A 17,935-nucleotide genomic window follows, 5' to 3' on the forward strand; every position below is an offset into this window, starting at 1 on the left:
CCTCAACCATGAACCAAATCCTGATATCTGTAGATCGGGCCGATTGGTTCTGTATTTAACTTCAGCAACTGCCAAGTGCAGATTCAGAAAACAGTTTTGTCTTACAATATAAATGACTGGTCTTCAAAGTGTTTTAGTTTAGGACTGATGAGGCTTTATGATACAGTGTCATCTTAACAGCACAGTAGGTGGCGCTCTTGGTTTAAAAATGGCATGAAGTGTCATTGAAATGGTTGTCTAGTGTGCTCTGAAAATGGGGCCAGTTTCATGAAACCTCACCAGCCCATCACTTGTGAAAAGAATTTCATTGAAGATACTGCAGTATGCAATTTGCACTGTTGCTGCCTTCTAACAGCCTCTGCAATAAGTTAAGCTTGCACTCGTGCTTGGAGACTGCATCTTTTCTATTTACAGTTGATGGCTAACGTCAACACTTGCAAACTCTCTGTCATTGTGATATATTACACTAGTAAAGAGTAACGGTGTTAAGATGAATATGAGACACTGTGACAGTCACACCAGAGCCGACTTGCTGGTGGATGATGGAGCCTCACAAAGTCTGCCCTCATCTGTGTGTCAGCCTCTGACTGAGGTTAAATCCAAATTCACTGGAGAATATGGTGGTGTTTTGGTCAGGACAAAGTTGTAAATAAGTCCTGCTTTGGCTTCATCTTGTCTCCTGCCTTGTCACTCCCCAATTCTTCCTCTTCAATCCACGCCTACTTGGACAACATGTTATCACTGAAGATGTTCCAAACACTCTTGGGGTCCTGGAAAGGCCTCTCTGAAACTCAGTATCTTAACATGTTTTATATAACTAGGAAGGACTGATCCTGTTCCTTTACTAGGGAGCCGGCCTGGATGAATGAGTATGGGGACATCAGCAAATCTATATATGGTTCTAAATGCAGTACATGTGGAAAAAAAAATACTGCACTGTAAAGCTTTAACATTTAAATGAGTGTGTGGTCACACACTTAAGTGGAACACTGGCCACAGCAAAACTACCTTTTCTTTATATTGTACATGACAGACAGCAGGATGGTTCAATCCGTTTTGAGTTATTGTTGACCAGAGCCGTCTTTTGAGTCTGTAGAGACCTTCTCTCCGCCTCCGGGGTTGAGACGGGGACTACATAAAGTTACCCCTCTAAACTTCCTGTTCAAACCGCCAGTGAACCTTTACAGGGTGAATGGTCCCTGTCACTATTGACCCGTCTGTAACTCTGAATGAAACAATGCGAAGGGAAATACTGCTCACACATATGACAAACAATGATGACTACTCTAAATGTATTGATATATTCCGCACATTATTATGATTACTAAGAAATAATGTGAATGTATAGTGACTGTGTATTTTCTTTTCCACGTGTCCTTGAGCTGCACATCTGTACGTGTCAGCCGTTGGGGGGCGGAGTAAAGGAAGCAGGAGGTGTGTTTTCCTTCCCCGTCACATTGAGCGTGGACGGGTTTCTCTTGGCGGAAGACGGGGGCGGAAAGGTGACCACTCGCTGCTGCACCGGAGCCGGCTTGGGCGCTGGAGTAAACCCGAACCCGAGTACCGTACTGAGGGCTTCGTTACCTGGAGCTGGACGGGAAATGGGAGTGCGGTTTTCCTGTTAGGAAGCCCAACTGAACCCGAGCAAGCAGCTGACGTGAGGGGAGACGGACCGGGACAGACATGGCCCACGTCGGCAACGGAGATACCACCGCTGAGGAGGAGGTGGGAGTCACCGACACTGGCAGCGTCGCTTCACGCTGAATTCTACCACACACTCTCTTGTTCAATCGTCATCATTAAGGTCACTTTGCTTTTCATCGCCATTCATTTCTTCCCCCCCACATCTCGAAGCCCTTCTGCATGTATTGTGGATTATCCCAAAACTGGCCAAAGGAAATATGCTGCTGGTGGACTTTCTAGTCCTCTAGCTCCATCACTCCAAAAACATCCAAACCGCTATCTGTATCAGCAGATTACCATCGTTTTTAAAAGCTTCTAACATTCAGTCTAAGATTATGTGAAAGTACTATTAGAATTTTAGATGGTAATTTTGAAACATTAAGGCAATATTGTGAGAAAATAATTTTCCAATTGTTGGAAGAAGGCTGTCTAATCTAATCTGATCTAGAAAGAGAATCTTTCCGTTTATTCCCAAGTTAGTACTGACTAGATATTACAGGTGTGATTCATCTTTTTCAGACTTTTTATCAGAGTAAATTACTTGGTGAATAAAAGTGTCCTAAATGCTTCAAGGATTTGACCTGTGGGTCAACATATGTTCACCTGTCATTGCAGTTAATCTGTACTCTTTATTTGTGTGTTACATAATGTTTGTAATTCTCATCTTATGACTTTGAAGTTGTACATTGTTGCTTGTTAATGTTCTTTAGCTATTTTTACGGGGGGTGTGTTTCTGTTCAGCTCAGTGAATAGGTTGTGATACACAGTTACGACTCGACTTCATTACCTCTCTTTAGAATGAGTTCTTGTCACCAGACCCAGGACACATCATGGGCCCTGGCTTGGGAACGTCTCAAGCACCCAGCTAGGGCAAGCGAAGGTCGTGTTTTGAAGAAGAAATTGAAAGCTGTTATCACAGATTCTGCAATAAACTCATGCCACGTTGTCGAAAACTAAACCAGGAACATAGCCACCCCCTGTGGTGTGCAAGCCTTGTAAAACAAACTATAAAATGTTCATGCAATATGATGACAATGTTGTTAAATGATAGTTACGTTGACAAGTCTGGATGGCAGGTGTGTCGTGGCACCTAGCCTAAGTTGTTCTATCATAAACAGTAGGACTCTGGGGTGAATACAGCTTGGTCAAGGGTATCTTACGAGAGTTCCTCTGCTCTGTTTCACTGTTAAACCTATTCTTTCCTGGTTTTATCAAGTCGTGCTATTAAACATTAACTTGTTCACTCAGATAATACAGTTCAATGACAGGGCTTTCTTTTGCATAAAGGTAATAAATTTTGGTCTCATTGTTTTTTGAAGTTATGAAATACTCCATTAAACCTAAGAGGCTTTTAGGGTATTTGTTTGTGTTGAGTCACATGCGTTATTATTTCTCCTTTCAGTCCTTCCTCTACTCATGATTTGGGTTCTGTCTAGTGCTTGTTGTTGGCAGAGCAGAGCAGCATCAGGTGATAATGCAGTTGGTGCGTCCGAATGCAAAGGACGTATCCAATTTCAACCACAGGCTGCTTAGTGATGACATTATGACGCTGCAAACACTTATCCACCATTTGGAAAATCTGTTCACATCTATTCAGAGGCTGGATTGTTGTCGGTTGCAGCGCCTAATGGCCTTCAGCTTCAAGAGGGTCTGAGGAGGGAGAGCTCGACCAATCTAGACCAGATTTGTGGCTGACTGTGTATTTTAGGAAGTTAGATAAGTCCCACCACAACAAGAGAGAAGTGGAACAGGAAGTGTAACCATATTTCAAAGTACACACACACACACACACACACACACACACACACATTTGGGCCGACCTTTATGATCCACTGGTAGGTTGAGATCGACCTACTGAACATCAGCTTCACTGGCTGCCTCTCTAAGAAGCCACAACAACCAGACAACCGAGCAGCTATCATCTCCATGATCTAGTTCAACTGTCCGCCAAAGGTCAGGCCTGGGCTTGTAGATGTAAGGTGGCCACACTCCTGAACTGAAGAGCAAAACTGGGAAAACCACTGTACTGTGCTCCCCATGGAGGCCATGCTTGTTATTATATCCAGTAAACTTATTGGTTCTGATGCTTATGTTTATATAAGCTTGTACCATGACTGCGACTCCAAAGTCTAAATACAGCTGTAGTCCAACGTTCCCAAGTAAGGAATGCTGCCATTTGCTTGGTGTACTTCCAAGAGCTACGTTTTGCAAGGACTCTTGCAGGACTGTTGCTAGTGTTTCTCTAGTTTGTCCATGTAAATGAGGAGGTCGTGGTTGGTGTCCTCGCTGTCACGTCACATCACACCAGAGCCTCTACTCATCCCTGCTCAACAGAACGCTCCTCTGTCACCATCCAACCTCACTTATCCTATTAAAGAGGAATTCTGCTCTATTTAGATGAGGAATGTCGAGGAGATAATGCTGATGCTCAGCAATGATCCCAGGCGGAGTTTGATTGCCTTTGTCACAACACAAAAGTTGTTGAATCTTGTCGTCCAGTTCTTAGCTATAATCACTCTATTCTTTGTCTGTAGTAGAGTACAATTTAGTCCCCAAAATCTGGTGAAAATACCACAAAGACGAGCTGCTATTTGGCATCACTCATTTCTGAATACCACAATCCACTTCCCAGTCCTGCCTGAAGAAAGGGTCTTCCAGCTTTGTGTTGGTCCAACCCAGTTTAAGGTAGGTAGGAGTTGATCAAATGTGGGGACCCCTGCCTGTCTGAAGACGTACCCACTGCTTAACAATGAGGGTCGCAAGTTGTACTCTGAACAGCTCCTCAGTATTCTCACACTTGTGTATCTTTATTCTTGAGTTGTGATTTTCGTCAACCAGTGTCACGCCCTGTCACATGTCCTCTCTCGTCCCTGCCTTGTGTTGGCCATTGTTGTTGTTCTATTGTGTCACATTGGCCGCATCTTGTTCAGTTGTCGTGACATGTGATGTTTGTGTCTTGTAATTGATCACAGCACTTATTGTTTGTTGTTTGAATAATGGGTTTATTTGTTTTCTCATATTGATACGTCCTCTCTACTCTGTGGGCATTTTGGATTCATTCTTTGGATTCCATTTGTTCACATATTTCTTGGTTGAATTCTGGTTTCTGCTATCATGTATCTCCCCTGAAAGTGAAATTGGAATCTTAATCCTGTGCATGTCATTTGCATACTCATTGTTTATGGTAGAAAACTGAGCACCAGCTGGAAATATGAAGTCGTGGGAGGTCATGCAGAGCAAAGCTCAGTCATCGTCCTGTTTTCACAGTAAAATCGCTCGGTCAGATTTGGAAGTTTGTTTCATGGCATTTTGCAGTGCTAGTAAATCAAACCTGATATCATCTTAAGGCTTACAAGAGCCAACAATTTATCAGCAGGTGCTATCAAGCTCATTCACACAGTTGGACTGTCAGTGTGACTGAAGGGAAAACACAACCGACCAGTGTCACGCCCATCCACTCACGTCTCTTAATGTGGAGCCAAAGGTCGCATTATGACATTATGCCTTCGACACACAAAGATCAGGCCTCGACAACACAGTGGGCAGTCCAGAAAAGGCTTTGATCGCTCTGCGTGTTCTGCTTTTCAGGCCTTAAACATCATGAGTATGTCAAAAATCATGTGCATCCATGTCAGCTGTATTTATAGACCGAAACTCTCAGTTTCCATGCTTTAAATCCTCAGACCTGAAGGTTCTTTTCGAGCTAGTGCGAGGCTGCTATGGTTGTTGCTGTGTTCAACATGTTTATTACCTACCAATGATGAACTTCATCTGACTGGATTTCAAGTCAGGAACAAGTGACCTCTCAACCAAGTAGCTACAGTCGTTCATTTGCTTTAGGTTCATGTACAGAGAGGAGAACTGAAGAGATGTGGTCAATCAAATGACAGGGCATATAGCTGACCTTGGGGCGACACCCACCGTGTGGATGCTGTTAATGCTGCAGAAGGTCATGAGTGAGACTCCTGCTTGAGACAACATACCTTGAGATGTGACTGGCTTTTGGAGTGTGTGCGTAGTTGAGCAGTCCCTCATCTGAAGCCTCTTACCTCCTCTCTAACTCTCTAACAGAATAGCCAGGTTCTGGCTTTTATTCTTTGTCCCTCTCTTGATACTGAATATGGAAGATAACAGTAGACCTGGACTCTCATCTGCCATTGCTATCATTGTGCCTTTTTTATCTGATAGTCATACTGAAGAAGTAAGAGCTGCCTGAGTAATATTCACTCTGAGGTACTGATATATATCTCAGCTATTTACTGACATGGTAGGCTATTACATGTTGCTAGTGTAGACACATGACTTGGAGCACAATACTGGTATTGTTTAGAAGTTTACAACATAAAATGCTTTTTGACCCAAACTAAATAGAAGCCCATGTTTCCTGACAACCCATTCCATTCTTATTATTACAAATGTATTAAATGCTTTGACACACCTGTGGAATGTACAGTATGTAAAAACACCTCCCAAATATTTAAACCAGCCCGTTGAAAATGATTAGATGGTGAAATGTCTGTCACGCACAACTGTCAGACGTCCAACCCTTCCCCTCACTGTCTGCTCTCGGTCTCACTGCCATGATCTGTTCTTACGCACCGCAGTCCACTTGCTTTGCACTTTTGAAGGTGTGGTCTTTTGACTTTAAAATGACCCCAGTGAAGTGTCACAGGATGTTGCTGAGTAGTGCTTTAACTTGGGATCTTCATTTGACTCGTTGGTTTTGTGAAAAAGAGCCAATGCTTTTCGTGACACTATTTTTGAAATTAGAAATGTCACGTCACCATCGATTGAATCCTGTGTTTTAGGTCACAATAACATCATAATAACAATTTAATTTATGTCGTCCAATTTCCCTGGTCAGTGACAGTTTTGTTGGATGCTCTGCGGTATTCCACTTACTTTAATGTTCCTGTATGGAGTTAGATTGCCAGGGTGTTGTTCTGAGTGTCTGCGTTTGTGCACTTTTCTGTGAGTGTCCGTGTGTGTCTGGTAACAAGACACAACGTCCTGACTAATTGATTAGGATCTGTCACGAGAGAAGTGGCTGACACTGACCTCTGTGTGCGCGACAGCATATCATGGATGCTGGTTTTTCCACTTTCCTTCAGGGTAATAGCTGTTTAATCAGATGAATTCAGATTAAGCCGCTTGACATGTTTGACTTGGTGTGTCAAGTTTATTGTTCATCTCAGTTCAGGTTAAGAGAACAGTGTTCGATGTAGACAATGTGAAGGTATTGAGAAGCACACAACCTTATTCCTTTAGAACCTTGTTAGTTTATTAATTCTGAAAAAAACGACAAACAAAAAAAAAGACTAAAGCGCTTCTGTATTTATTGTAGATACATTTCCTTTAATGTCTTAGAGTTTCAGAACACTTCAGTGAGTTGACAATCTTCCAAGTCCTTCACTGTCACGGCTTTTTAAAAAGGAGGAGATTTGTACATTTTTCGGTTTTTATCATTAAGTTGTGATTAACTAAAACTGCACAGTATATTTTTCCAAAAATGGCTAATTTGCTGCATCATCAACCTAAACCTTGCTGTTATGTAAAAAAAAAAAAAAATCTAAACGATTTCTCCTTCTATGTGTGTGAAACCACTTTTAAAGAGCCTATTGAGCCGTGGGATAAAATGCTGATCCAGCAGGTTCTACTGCATTTGTCCAAAAATCACTCTCAGTCACCATCACGACAGGGACTGCTGGAGTTCGTGCCTGGAATCCTGTGGCTGCTCGACAAAGCTGTTGTCTTCTGTTGGCATGAGGAACCCACCAAACCACTGTTTGGTTGGGCACATCGCTCCTGGAATTAAAACTGAACACAGCCATCTGATCGGCTTCACCCTTTTTTTCACTGAAATACTATAGTGTCAAAAATTATTTTCAGTTGTATATATAACAGAGGAAGTGATTTGGCATCTCACTGGCGTGGTCTGAATACTTTCCAGCGTGTGTAACAGGGTCGCTTTCTGGCTGTCTCACTGGCTACAGTGGGTCGATGGCCTGCAGGCAGTGTGTGTGTGTGTTTGTGGCAGCTGTACCGTATTATGTAAGGATCTAGTGGCTGCTATTATTAGCCTGCTACTGGGTCTCCAGTGTGTGTGTGTGTGTGTGTGTGTGTGAAATCAATGTACTGTTGCCCCCCAGTTCACTTCCTGTTTCAGCTGACAGCTAAATTATATGGCACATTTGTTGTGATGAATGTAATGAGATGCAAACTCACATTCCACAATCCTCTTTTTATTTTTACTTACTGCTTTTTTCAAACCCCACAGATATATTTTTGAACCATTTTGCGGGGCAGAGAAAAGTTTTTCTCTTCTAGATGGTGGCAAACTTTCTCAGTGTGGTGTGAGTCTAAACTGACCGCTCTGTTTTTCACCCCAGGACTGTTTCGAAGATGCCTACGATCGGATCCCAGCGTGAGTCCCACATGATTTGACTGATGAGTGATGTCACTGTCGCCTGACTTCTGCTGTTTGCTGTGGTCAGGGCCTGTCAGATGGACCTGCAGACGGCCATCCAGGAGACCCAGTGTGCACTCAACTTGGTCCTCAACAACAAATTCTCAGAAGCCCTTGACCTTCTTAAGCCATGGTGAGTTCATACAAAGAGCGTGCCTGTATAGAGACAGATGAGCACTCGCCCACACACTCGTGCCTGTGGACAAGTTAAAGTCAGTAGTGACCTCAATGTGTGTTGGCTCTGTGTGGAAGGGAGGGATCCAAGCTCAGGCCAAAGTATGGTGCTAGCTTGCTCTCCAGCTGCCCTTGAGTGTTTTTATGTGTTCATTCATTTCGAGATGCTGGTAGTATATACCGGGTGTTGCCAGTCTGCTGTGGTCTGTGACTCCACTAGGACAGATTTATGTAGGGATCTGTTTAAGCAAAGTCATTTTGATTTTTGTTGTGCTGTTGCAGTGCTACACCTACACATTTATTTTGTCTGTGTGCAGGTGGAAAGACAGTATGTACCACGCGCTGGGTTACAGCAGTATCCTAGTGATGCAGGCAACCATGACCTTTGAGCATAAAGACATCCAGACCGCCATGGCAACCATCAAGGAGGCTCTGAACACATGTCAGAGGTGAGCATCTTCACAAGATGTGCCCGATAAGAAGTCACATAAATCAATATGAAGAAATAAAAACCTCAAATATTGCAGGTTCCGAAAGAAAAACTCCATGGTGGGATCTCTGTCCAGCCTCATCAGCAAGCAGTCCAACCTACAAGAAGGTGAGTGTGCTGTGCTTTACAGTGGAGTCAGTGGTGCAGGTCCAACTCAAGTTGTTTTATTTTTTGTAGTTGAGATGCACGCAGAGATTTGCTACGCTGAGTGTTTGTTGCAGAAAGCCACGCTGACGTTTGTTCAGGTAAATTCCTTTCTGCTCCTAAAATACATTTTGCTGCCTGATTATTTTTAGGTGTACTTGTTTACATTCTTATAGGTTTGCCATGCCTGGTTCACTTCTCTCAGCTGTAGTTTGTACCGCCCCTTCACTGGATAACAGCTCTGTTGTTCCTGTTGCCATTGCTCACCATTGGTCTGTCCGACAAAACAGTTGAATTGAAATGCATGGTCCCATAGATGTAAACACTTTATTACACGGTGGCGCAGGTTGATGCGTTCAGGGACCCATGGCTCTATAAGAAGGTCAATGTGGCTCGTAGATTTTGGAATTGCCTCCAGCCAGGTGCACACCAACAATGTCGAAACACAAAAAAAGCAAAACAAGGGCAAGGACAGGACGGAAGGTATCAGAATGAAACACCCAGAGACAACTATGACACACACCAGTCTGACAAAAGACGGTTGGAAAATTAGGCTGGAGGATGTAGGACCAGAAGAAATGACTGCAGAGGTTACAGGTGTGGAATAAGTGTGGTGACTTGGTGGTGATGGGAGTGGAGCAGCAGGTGGAGTCAGTCATGGTGGAATTAAAGCTTCTATTTGTGTCTGTCTGCCGGCTTCTGCAGTGAAGCCTCACCATTCTCAATGATCCACTGTCATGACGCTAGACAGAATCCCAAGTCATCATGTTTTTTTGTGTTTCAGGATGAAAACATGATCAGTTTCATCAAAGGAGGCATCAAGATCCGCACCAGCTACCAAATTTACAAGTAGGTCATCAGTTTAATTGTACAGGTGTGCTGCTGAACCTCTCTTGCCTGGTCATGTTTGTTTGTTGCAATATACAGTAAACCTGAGTAGAAACACTTATGCTTCCTCCATGTTCCTCTATTGAAGGCCGAAGCCTCACAATGGCTTCTTCAAATTAAAGCTGTACGCAGGACACATCTTTTCACAGCCATCCTGGCCAAAAAGGATTTGGGATTCCCTTTCTTTTGCTATAGCAGGCCCAAACCAGCTGTTTTTTTTTTCTTCGCATTATCCCAGTAGATCTACCACTATTACACTACTTCCGCCGCCATCTATTTTGATGAACCAAAAACAGTTTTGGAATAATCATTGATGTCATGTGTTTTCAAAAGGTTTTATGTTAGTTATTCAGTTATGGACATATTTGTCAAGAGAGGAGTAACCGCACCTGTCTAGGGCTTGAGTATTTCTTCCTTATGTTTCGTGTCTGTTTCTGAGTATGTATTGCACACCGCATTGATTCACTTTCTCTGTGTGTACAACAGGGATTGTCAGAATGTTCTGAACGTGACTCGGAACTTGAGCAGCCAGACTGATTCATTCAGACAGTTTGAAGGGGGTGTCCAGCTCGGAATTGGCTCCTTCAACTTGGTGCGTTTTTGGTGGCAAGTCAAATTTTTAACCTAAAATCTAACACAAAGTTATGTTCCTACAGATGCTGTCTCTGCTCCCTCAGAGGATTTTGAGGTTGTTGGAGTTCATTGGATTCTCAGGAAACAGGGTCTGTAATGCCGGGCGATGTGAAGAAAAACTTTGTGTTCTTACCTTAGTATTAAATTAGCATTACTATAAATAAATGTGTAGTTGTATATGTAGTTTCAAGAGCCATGCAAGTTTTTGTTTTGTCTCTGGCACCCACAGCAGTCGCTAACATAGTAGCAGAGCGAGCTATAGCACTAGCAATATAACAGTTAGGAACTGCTGTAGTGATGCGTTTCCTTTGACCTCCTGCAGGCGTTTGGTTTGTCTCAGCTGCGAGAAGGTGCGGCCAGCCAGAGTCTGCGCTCCATCCTCAGCGCTCTGACTCTGCTCTTCTATCACACCTATGTTTCCCTCATACTTGGTAGGATATCTGCTGCTGGTTTTTATCAGTCTTGTTTGACTGTTAACAAGGTTGTTTTGTGTGCGATCAGGGACTGGGGAGGGAAACCTGGCAGAGGCGGAAGCTCTGCTGGAGCCCTACCAACGCAAGTATCCCAAAGTGAGCAAGTGACAATTCAGTGTGTAAATACATCACAAATATATCACCCACTGTTTTCTCTCTGCTGTCTTTAAGGGATCCATCATTCTGTTCTATTCTGCCCGCATCGCCGCTCTCCGAGGGAACTTCGAGACGGTGGGATGGACTGTGTTTTTTTGCTATAAATAGTTGATTTTTCATGTTGTATATAGAAGTATGCTGTTGAAGGTTGGAAGTTGGAATTGACTAGGTAAATGATATGGATCCATATCATACTGATATGGATCAACGTTATCCCCGTGCATCAACAAGCCTCATCTGTGTTTCAGGCCCGGGCCCGGTACGAGGAGTGCATTGGCAGTCAGCAGGAGTGGAAGCAGATCCACCACTTGTGTTACTGGGAGCTGATGTGGACCCACTCGTACCAGCAGGAGTGGCAGCAGGCGTACCGCTACGCCGACCTGCTGTGTAGAGAGAGCCGCTGGTCCAAGGTACCCACTGCTGCTCACCTTGATACCATTTCTGTCTCTGTGTGAACCATCAGTAGCAGCGTAGTGATAATGAAAATGAATCACACATTTTGTATCTGCTCTAAATGTGACCTGAAGGAAGAGCTATCAACACATGAGTGACCTATAACGTTTACAACCTTATGCCTTTACCATGTTTTGGTACCTTTCCTGTGCCTCTGAGGTTATTCTAAAGTAGGCCAGGGCAAAGTGCGGCTCGGGGGCCAAAGGTGGCCGGATGCCTGTTATTTTTCGCGGCCCTAAATCGGACTAAAACTATAACTGATATGTTGTAATTTTTTTGTAACTTTTTTTGTACTTTCTCTTTTAGTCATTACCACCACTTATAACATGTTCTTGTTTTAAGGCTAGAATTTTCTTATTTTCATTGGCCATTTTGGCCAAAATACATTGAAGTAACATGGAAAATATATTTTGAAATAAATTGCCTTTTTCTCTTCTGGTCCACAATTATGTTATGTTATGATCTATATTCAAGTGAAATGCATATAAAATGAAATATTTCAATAGGTTTCATGGCATATTTACACTTCTTAATATCCTTACTTACATTTCATCTTTTTAGGTTCATTTTGTCCTTGTTTGTTAAGTATATATATATTGGATATTTTCCTGTCATGTTTTGTAGTCATCGCTGTCTTTCTTTTGATGATAGCCCCTCACAACAGTCAAAGTTTCTAATGTGGCTCTTTCGGAAATTTAATTGCCCACTTCAGTTCAAAAGACTGAATCTGTTATGTTGGGTTGATATTTCTCAGGCGATCTACGTGTTTCAAAAAGCAGCCATCCTTAGCATGATGTCTGAGGAGGAGGCGAAGAAGACTGGGGAGGACATCACTGAACTGTTCAGGTAACTCAGTCTGGAGCTCAGTGCTAAGTGTCTGATATCATCCAGGGAAACCAGTTTTGGCATTTGTTTATCAAATTAAATGACCATATTAACACAGGAAACAAAGCTTGGCTCTGTGGTTCTGTAGGGGACCTTTGTCTGCTCTAACTGTATCCCCATGTAGACTGCACTACGAAGATACCCGCCCTTCCATTTTTTTATGTTGATCGGACAAGTGACCTTTTGGCTCTAGTCGCTGGTCCACAGTGCAGTGGCGTAGACTGTTCTCTTCCTCAAGGAGCAAAGGAAGATTTGAGTGGAGTATCGAGATGCCGCTGTCAACCAAGAGCTATATTTTCCCCAGCACCTCCTCGATATGCCTCGAGTCTTCCTTCCTCCCGGTTTCACATGCCTTGGACATCTTATTAGGGAGGCGTGCGGGAGACTCTGAGTTGAAGTGAGTTGAGCAGGATGATTTAATTGTCCACTTAGGTACTACTTACCTTGGATGCTGATACGTCAAAGACCCCCAAAACCCTGTATATAGAGCCCATAAGCTTCATTCTTCCGCCTTGGGATGGATCTCATCTCTAACCTGTACAGGACAGTCCACCCTTTCCCAACTGAGAACCTTGAGAACCTGATCCTCACCTTGTTTGCTTCTTGATGTTGGGAATCTTAGCAAAATGTGATGGAGATCATTGGGCCACTAAACTGAAGACCCTCTCCAGCCTGGTTGCCTCATGACATTCTCTCTGCAAAAAGAGGATCTGATCCCTGGACAACAAGTGGACAGTCTTAGCCTAAAAAATACAAAATATGATCTTTTTTTTGCTAATAAAATAATGTGATTCAAGACGAACCTTGTTGTCAAACCTCCTAGCACAACATGCTTTTGTATGTCGCAGGCAGGTGGAAGGTCTGAAGCAGCGACTAGCAGGGAAGTCCATCCCAACAGAGAAGTTTGCCGTGAGGAAGTCTAGGCGCTACAAGTCCTCCAGCCCCATCCCCCTGGTGGTCCCCGCTCTGGTAGTCCTGCACCATCCTCAGCGGTTCACTCCCACACTCTGGGAAACAGTGCTGATGTCGTCGTCTGAATGTCTATGCAGGAGATGATGTATGTTTGGAACGGCTTCACCATCCTCGGGAAGAGATCGGACTTCACCGAGTCTTTGCTGGTGACCATCGAGTCAACTGAGGAGAAGCTGCGCAGTGACACTAGTGAGTTTTGCTGAGGTTTGATGTACCTGACAAAGTGTGTTCAGTGTGATGTGTTCAGCAAGTGCTTTCCTGTCATGCTCCTTCAGACCCGACTGAGTTTCACATGGACGACAGCTGTTTGGTCCAGATGTTGAAGGGGCTGTGTCTGAAGCATCTGGGCCGGTTACTGCAGGCTGAGTTGTGCTTCACACAGGTTCTATCAAGGTAACTTGCGCACACTCCCGACTCTCTCACAGCTTGGTACAAACCCATCGTCCCATCTTGTGGATGTGTGTGTGTGTTGCAGCGAAGGCAGAATCAAGTACGACCACTACCTGGTGCCCTTCACTCTGTATGAGCTGGGCCTGCTCTACAAACAACAGGGAGACTTCGCCAAAGCAGCCACCTTCATAGAGAAAGCCAAGTGAGTCGTCTGACTGAGTGATGTGGACTAATCCGGTCAATGCCCTCCAAGTAGTGGTGCGGGTTTTAGGGCAGTGTTTTCCCTCAGGAACAGTTCAACCCATGACATGCAAGTAAACAATCGGCTGCCTGATGAAAACACGCCAGCCTGCGTATTGAACTGTTGACACCAGTCTGTGTCTGCAGCGTGCAGTCACATCTGATCAGGCCCTCGACTGTTCGGCCCAAATGTTACTCAAGCGTGACTTCACTTCTACTACGTTGGCAACTTCCTTTTCAGTAGCATGAGCTTGTGACTAGCTGTTTTATATTTACTTAGCACCTTCGCACCTAGATGTGAGTCTCAGTTTTCCATCTACCTTTACACATAAAGGACTTTCTCCACCTCAAATGAGCACCGCAAGGGGTTTATCTGTGTGCTTCCTGTCACGCCAGGAACGCCTCCCCCCAAAAATGTACCATTGCCCCCTGAAATTTTTGTACAGCTCGGCTACTGCAGATAAGTATGAATATTTACTTTCAGCTGCCTAAGCAAATTCTAAAGTAACACATCACAGCAGTAGTTCAGCTACATCGCTGCCATCTTCTTTAAAAACCTGCGTAGCACACAACTGGTGTTAGCTGGTGCTGCAGCCACAATAGTGACATTACCCCTTAAACAACAGAAAAATGTGTTTGTTAAAACCTTTAAGCTCTGCTAGGTGTGTTAGAAGTCTGGCCCTGGGGCTCTTTACAGAGTTTGTGTGGCCCTCTGGTATGAAGCGTGCCGCACCAGCGTTGTCGACCACGAGGGATGAAACAGTGTCCTAAATCTCAGAGCCACTGGATGGTACATCACTGCTCTAAAGTCTCCAGATGTGAACTGCCATTTCAATTCAATTTGACAATGACAAAAGAACACAGTTACGGGCATTTCCCCTGAGAATCACGCTACTTGTGTGATTCAGAGGCGTGAGAGAGTGAGCGGTCTCAATAGTTCTCTGTCAAGGAAAACATGTGCACCCACGAAGTCAGTCAACACCAAAAGCCTTCATCATCATTTGACATCAGATCACCGCGCCAAAATTTGCTACCAAGATGCCACCTGAGTGTAAGCTAACCATGGCGAACTGCAGGCAAATATTGTGTTGCTTTGGAAGAGCTGTTGTCAAAGACCGGAGGTGCGCTATCAGAAGCACCTGGACCCCAGATACTTATTCCCTGGACATGAGGTCCATGAAAAGAGGAGCAGTCTGTCAGGCTATCAGGCAACATTCCGCTGTTGAGTGAAGTTGACATTGTGGGTGTGATTTGTTTGTTGTTCTTTTAAAAGGGAATAAAAGTGATTTATTATATATTTAACACTTTGTGTTTTGTTTTGTTTATTTGTTATATATTTTGCCTTAAAAGTTGCCAGGTTTTCTATACACTGTTGTTCAGCATTGTTATTTAACAGGTTTGTGTAATTATAAAAAAAAAAAAACTTTTGCGTGTGATTTAGTTGTGAAGAAAAATTTGTGTTGTTGGGACTTCAGCCCAAAAAATAGATTTTACCCCTTTCTTTTATTAAAACCTTACACCAGTTTTAAACTGAGAGCATCAATAACACACGAAAATTGTTACTTCAGCAGTATTTTAGCAGAATTGTATTTGAACAGTTTACAAAGTGAATGTTTTCTCCATGTCCATACGTTGATCACGTGTCCTGAAAAAGCTTTCATTTTCTCTCCAGGACGAACTATAAGGACTACTCCATGGAGTCTCGGCTGCACTTCCGCATCCATGCGGCCCTCAGCAGCCTGAAAGGAACGCCAGCAGGAACGCCATAATGAACTCTGCAGCTGGAAATGACGTGGTCAAACTAGGAATTTTTCTCCCAACTCTGTTCACACAGATGAGATTTGTGGCTTTGACACGCTATTACTACAATAAGGCAGGTACCATCACAGCTCTAGTGCAGATGCAACGTCGCACCTTATATGAGATTTCAAGGCTGCATTCAGTGCCTCGCATAAATATCCACACTGTCTCACGGTCTCACTCTTCACGACCATTTGTTTTGACTTGAACTGAACAAAGCTTTTTCTCTGAGCACCATGAAGCATTTGAAATCAGTGAAGGGTTCTCCAAAAACGGTGGCTTCCATTAGTTTGCAAACAGTGATTTTATTTGCTTATTTATTGTGTAGTAGACTCTTTTCATGCTTCTATTTCATTGCTTTTTGCAAACTTAAATTTAAAGGAAGAAAGGTATGTAAAACCACAAGGAAAAAAAAGTCGGGATCAAAGCATTTATACTTCACAACAATCATCCACACAAACCAGCAGAGACAAGTGATCCTAAAATCTAAAGAAGATTTAACATACAGTTCAATGCATTTATATAATCCTACCTCTGCTTTTATTTATTATTCGTTATTTAACTCGTGTTTGTTTGGTTGTTTAAGGTTCATTGTACAGATGAGAAATTTCACATTGATCTCTTAGCGACGCCTAGCCTGAGTTTGCGTTGGAAGAATGCCGACACAAGCATTTTTATTCTCTATTTCCTCTTTTCAATTGGCCGGACATGCAGCATGAGAGGTGCGCATGCTGAAGCCTTGTCACCAGAAGTGGCCTATACACAGGATCGTGTGTGTTAATGTACTGCACGTCAGCACGTATCATGAAATATGCACAACATGAAATGACCCTCAAACGAACTTTAAACGGCAATATTAAAGAACAAGCTGTTGTCTTGTCCTTTTGAGTGACGCGCTGTTTAAACATCGGGCTTTTGTTTTGGTCACAGGCAGGAAATCATCGCTAATCCATCTTGTCACTGCGCCTCATTGTGAGTGTCAATTTTGGAGTTCCTCAGGGTTCTTTTTCCAGAGCCTTTTAAACATCGTGAGAACGAACGCTCGCCGTTTCCCAATGGAAGGTTGTTTAGTTAATGAAGCCATTAAAACGTGGTCATTTTAATGTAGAACAGATTCAAGGTTCTTCTGACACAGTCAGAAAAGGAGACATTTTTGGTGAGCTATCTGTTCTCCAAACCTTCATGTTGACAAATCCCAGCGGCTTTGATCTGCAGCTACACACCGCTTATATTTTGGTGCGTATGTTATGGTATTACTGAGTGGCTTTCAAATTTAACCATCAAAATTGAGATTTTTTTAGTCTTTCCAAATAGCTAATCCTTTAACTCATGTCAGATATTCTAAATGACAACATATATTTAAAAAAAAAAAAAGAAATTATGACGATAGTTGAAGTCAAAAAGCACAATGTTTTATTGTTGATATATTGGCGGCTTTGAACAGCGTCACGTTTTTTTTAGACTGAGAGCGCCATCTGCTGTCTGTCGTACATGTACACTGAACCTTCAGGTGCTTTAAATGTAATTCTTTGCAGTTAAGAAAAGGCATTAATATATTGGAAATATAGTGATGACAGCTGTCCTCCTGATGATGAAGAATGTATCGACCTGAAGACCAAATAATTTCTATGTGTGTCTTGTTACTGTGTTTCATTGCTTTTTGGTGGATTCATGTGATGCTTTTTTGTTTTTGTTTTTTTGAGTTGTCGAAGGCAATAAAAACGTGTGAGGAAACTTTTGTTGTGTGACATGGAAAATGAGATTAAAGCACTTTATATAGAGAGTTGCAACACAATGACACTTTTAATATCTAGTCAATATGCTGTGTTTATTGCTTGCTACAGTCCTAACAAGGAGAACTTGCTTCAGGGTTCATTTCTCTTTCTTCACTTAGTTTCCTGACTCAGTTCAGCTTTTACATTTCCAGAAACGACTCTGACCTTCATGTGAATCAAGCAGGGTTTTTTTTTTTTTTTAGGTCGACAAACTGTGAACAGAAACTATTGGCCCACATCTGAGTCTGCTTTAAACTCTGCCTTGAGTTTTTCCACTGATCAGAGTCAAAGTTGAGAAACAAGGTTATGTGCC

The 17,935-nt window shown here is 43.0% G+C and overlaps 1 protein-coding gene across 1 annotated transcript; it reads left to right on the forward strand.

The window, feature by feature from the left end:
* Nucleotides 1-1,462: 1,462 nt before the first annotated feature.
* LOC128755603 (tetratricopeptide repeat protein 39B) lies at nucleotides 1,463-17,572 on the forward strand. The gene is made up of 19 exons (XM_053859355.1): nucleotides 1,463-1,725; nucleotides 8,073-8,107; nucleotides 8,178-8,282; nucleotides 8,641-8,772; nucleotides 8,851-8,921; nucleotides 8,991-9,058; nucleotides 9,742-9,806; nucleotides 10,332-10,437; nucleotides 10,502-10,567; nucleotides 10,801-10,909; nucleotides 10,980-11,047; nucleotides 11,123-11,182; nucleotides 11,356-11,517; nucleotides 12,315-12,406; nucleotides 13,294-13,414; nucleotides 13,495-13,606; nucleotides 13,693-13,810; nucleotides 13,893-14,009; nucleotides 15,720-17,572. The coding sequence occupies exons 1-19, from the start codon at nucleotides 1,684-1,686 to the stop codon at nucleotides 15,814-15,816; spliced, it is 1,746 nt and encodes a 581-aa protein (XP_053715330.1). The 5' UTR covers nucleotides 1,463-1,683; the 3' UTR covers nucleotides 15,817-17,572.
* Nucleotides 17,573-17,935: the final 363 nt, after the last annotated feature.

The sequence above is a fragment of the Synchiropus splendidus genome, chromosome 3 (genome assembly GCF_027744825.2).
Source record: "Synchiropus splendidus isolate RoL2022-P1 chromosome 3, RoL_Sspl_1.0, whole genome shotgun sequence".
NCBI classification, from domain to species: Eukaryota; Metazoa; Chordata; class Actinopteri; order Syngnathiformes; family Callionymidae; genus Synchiropus; species Synchiropus splendidus.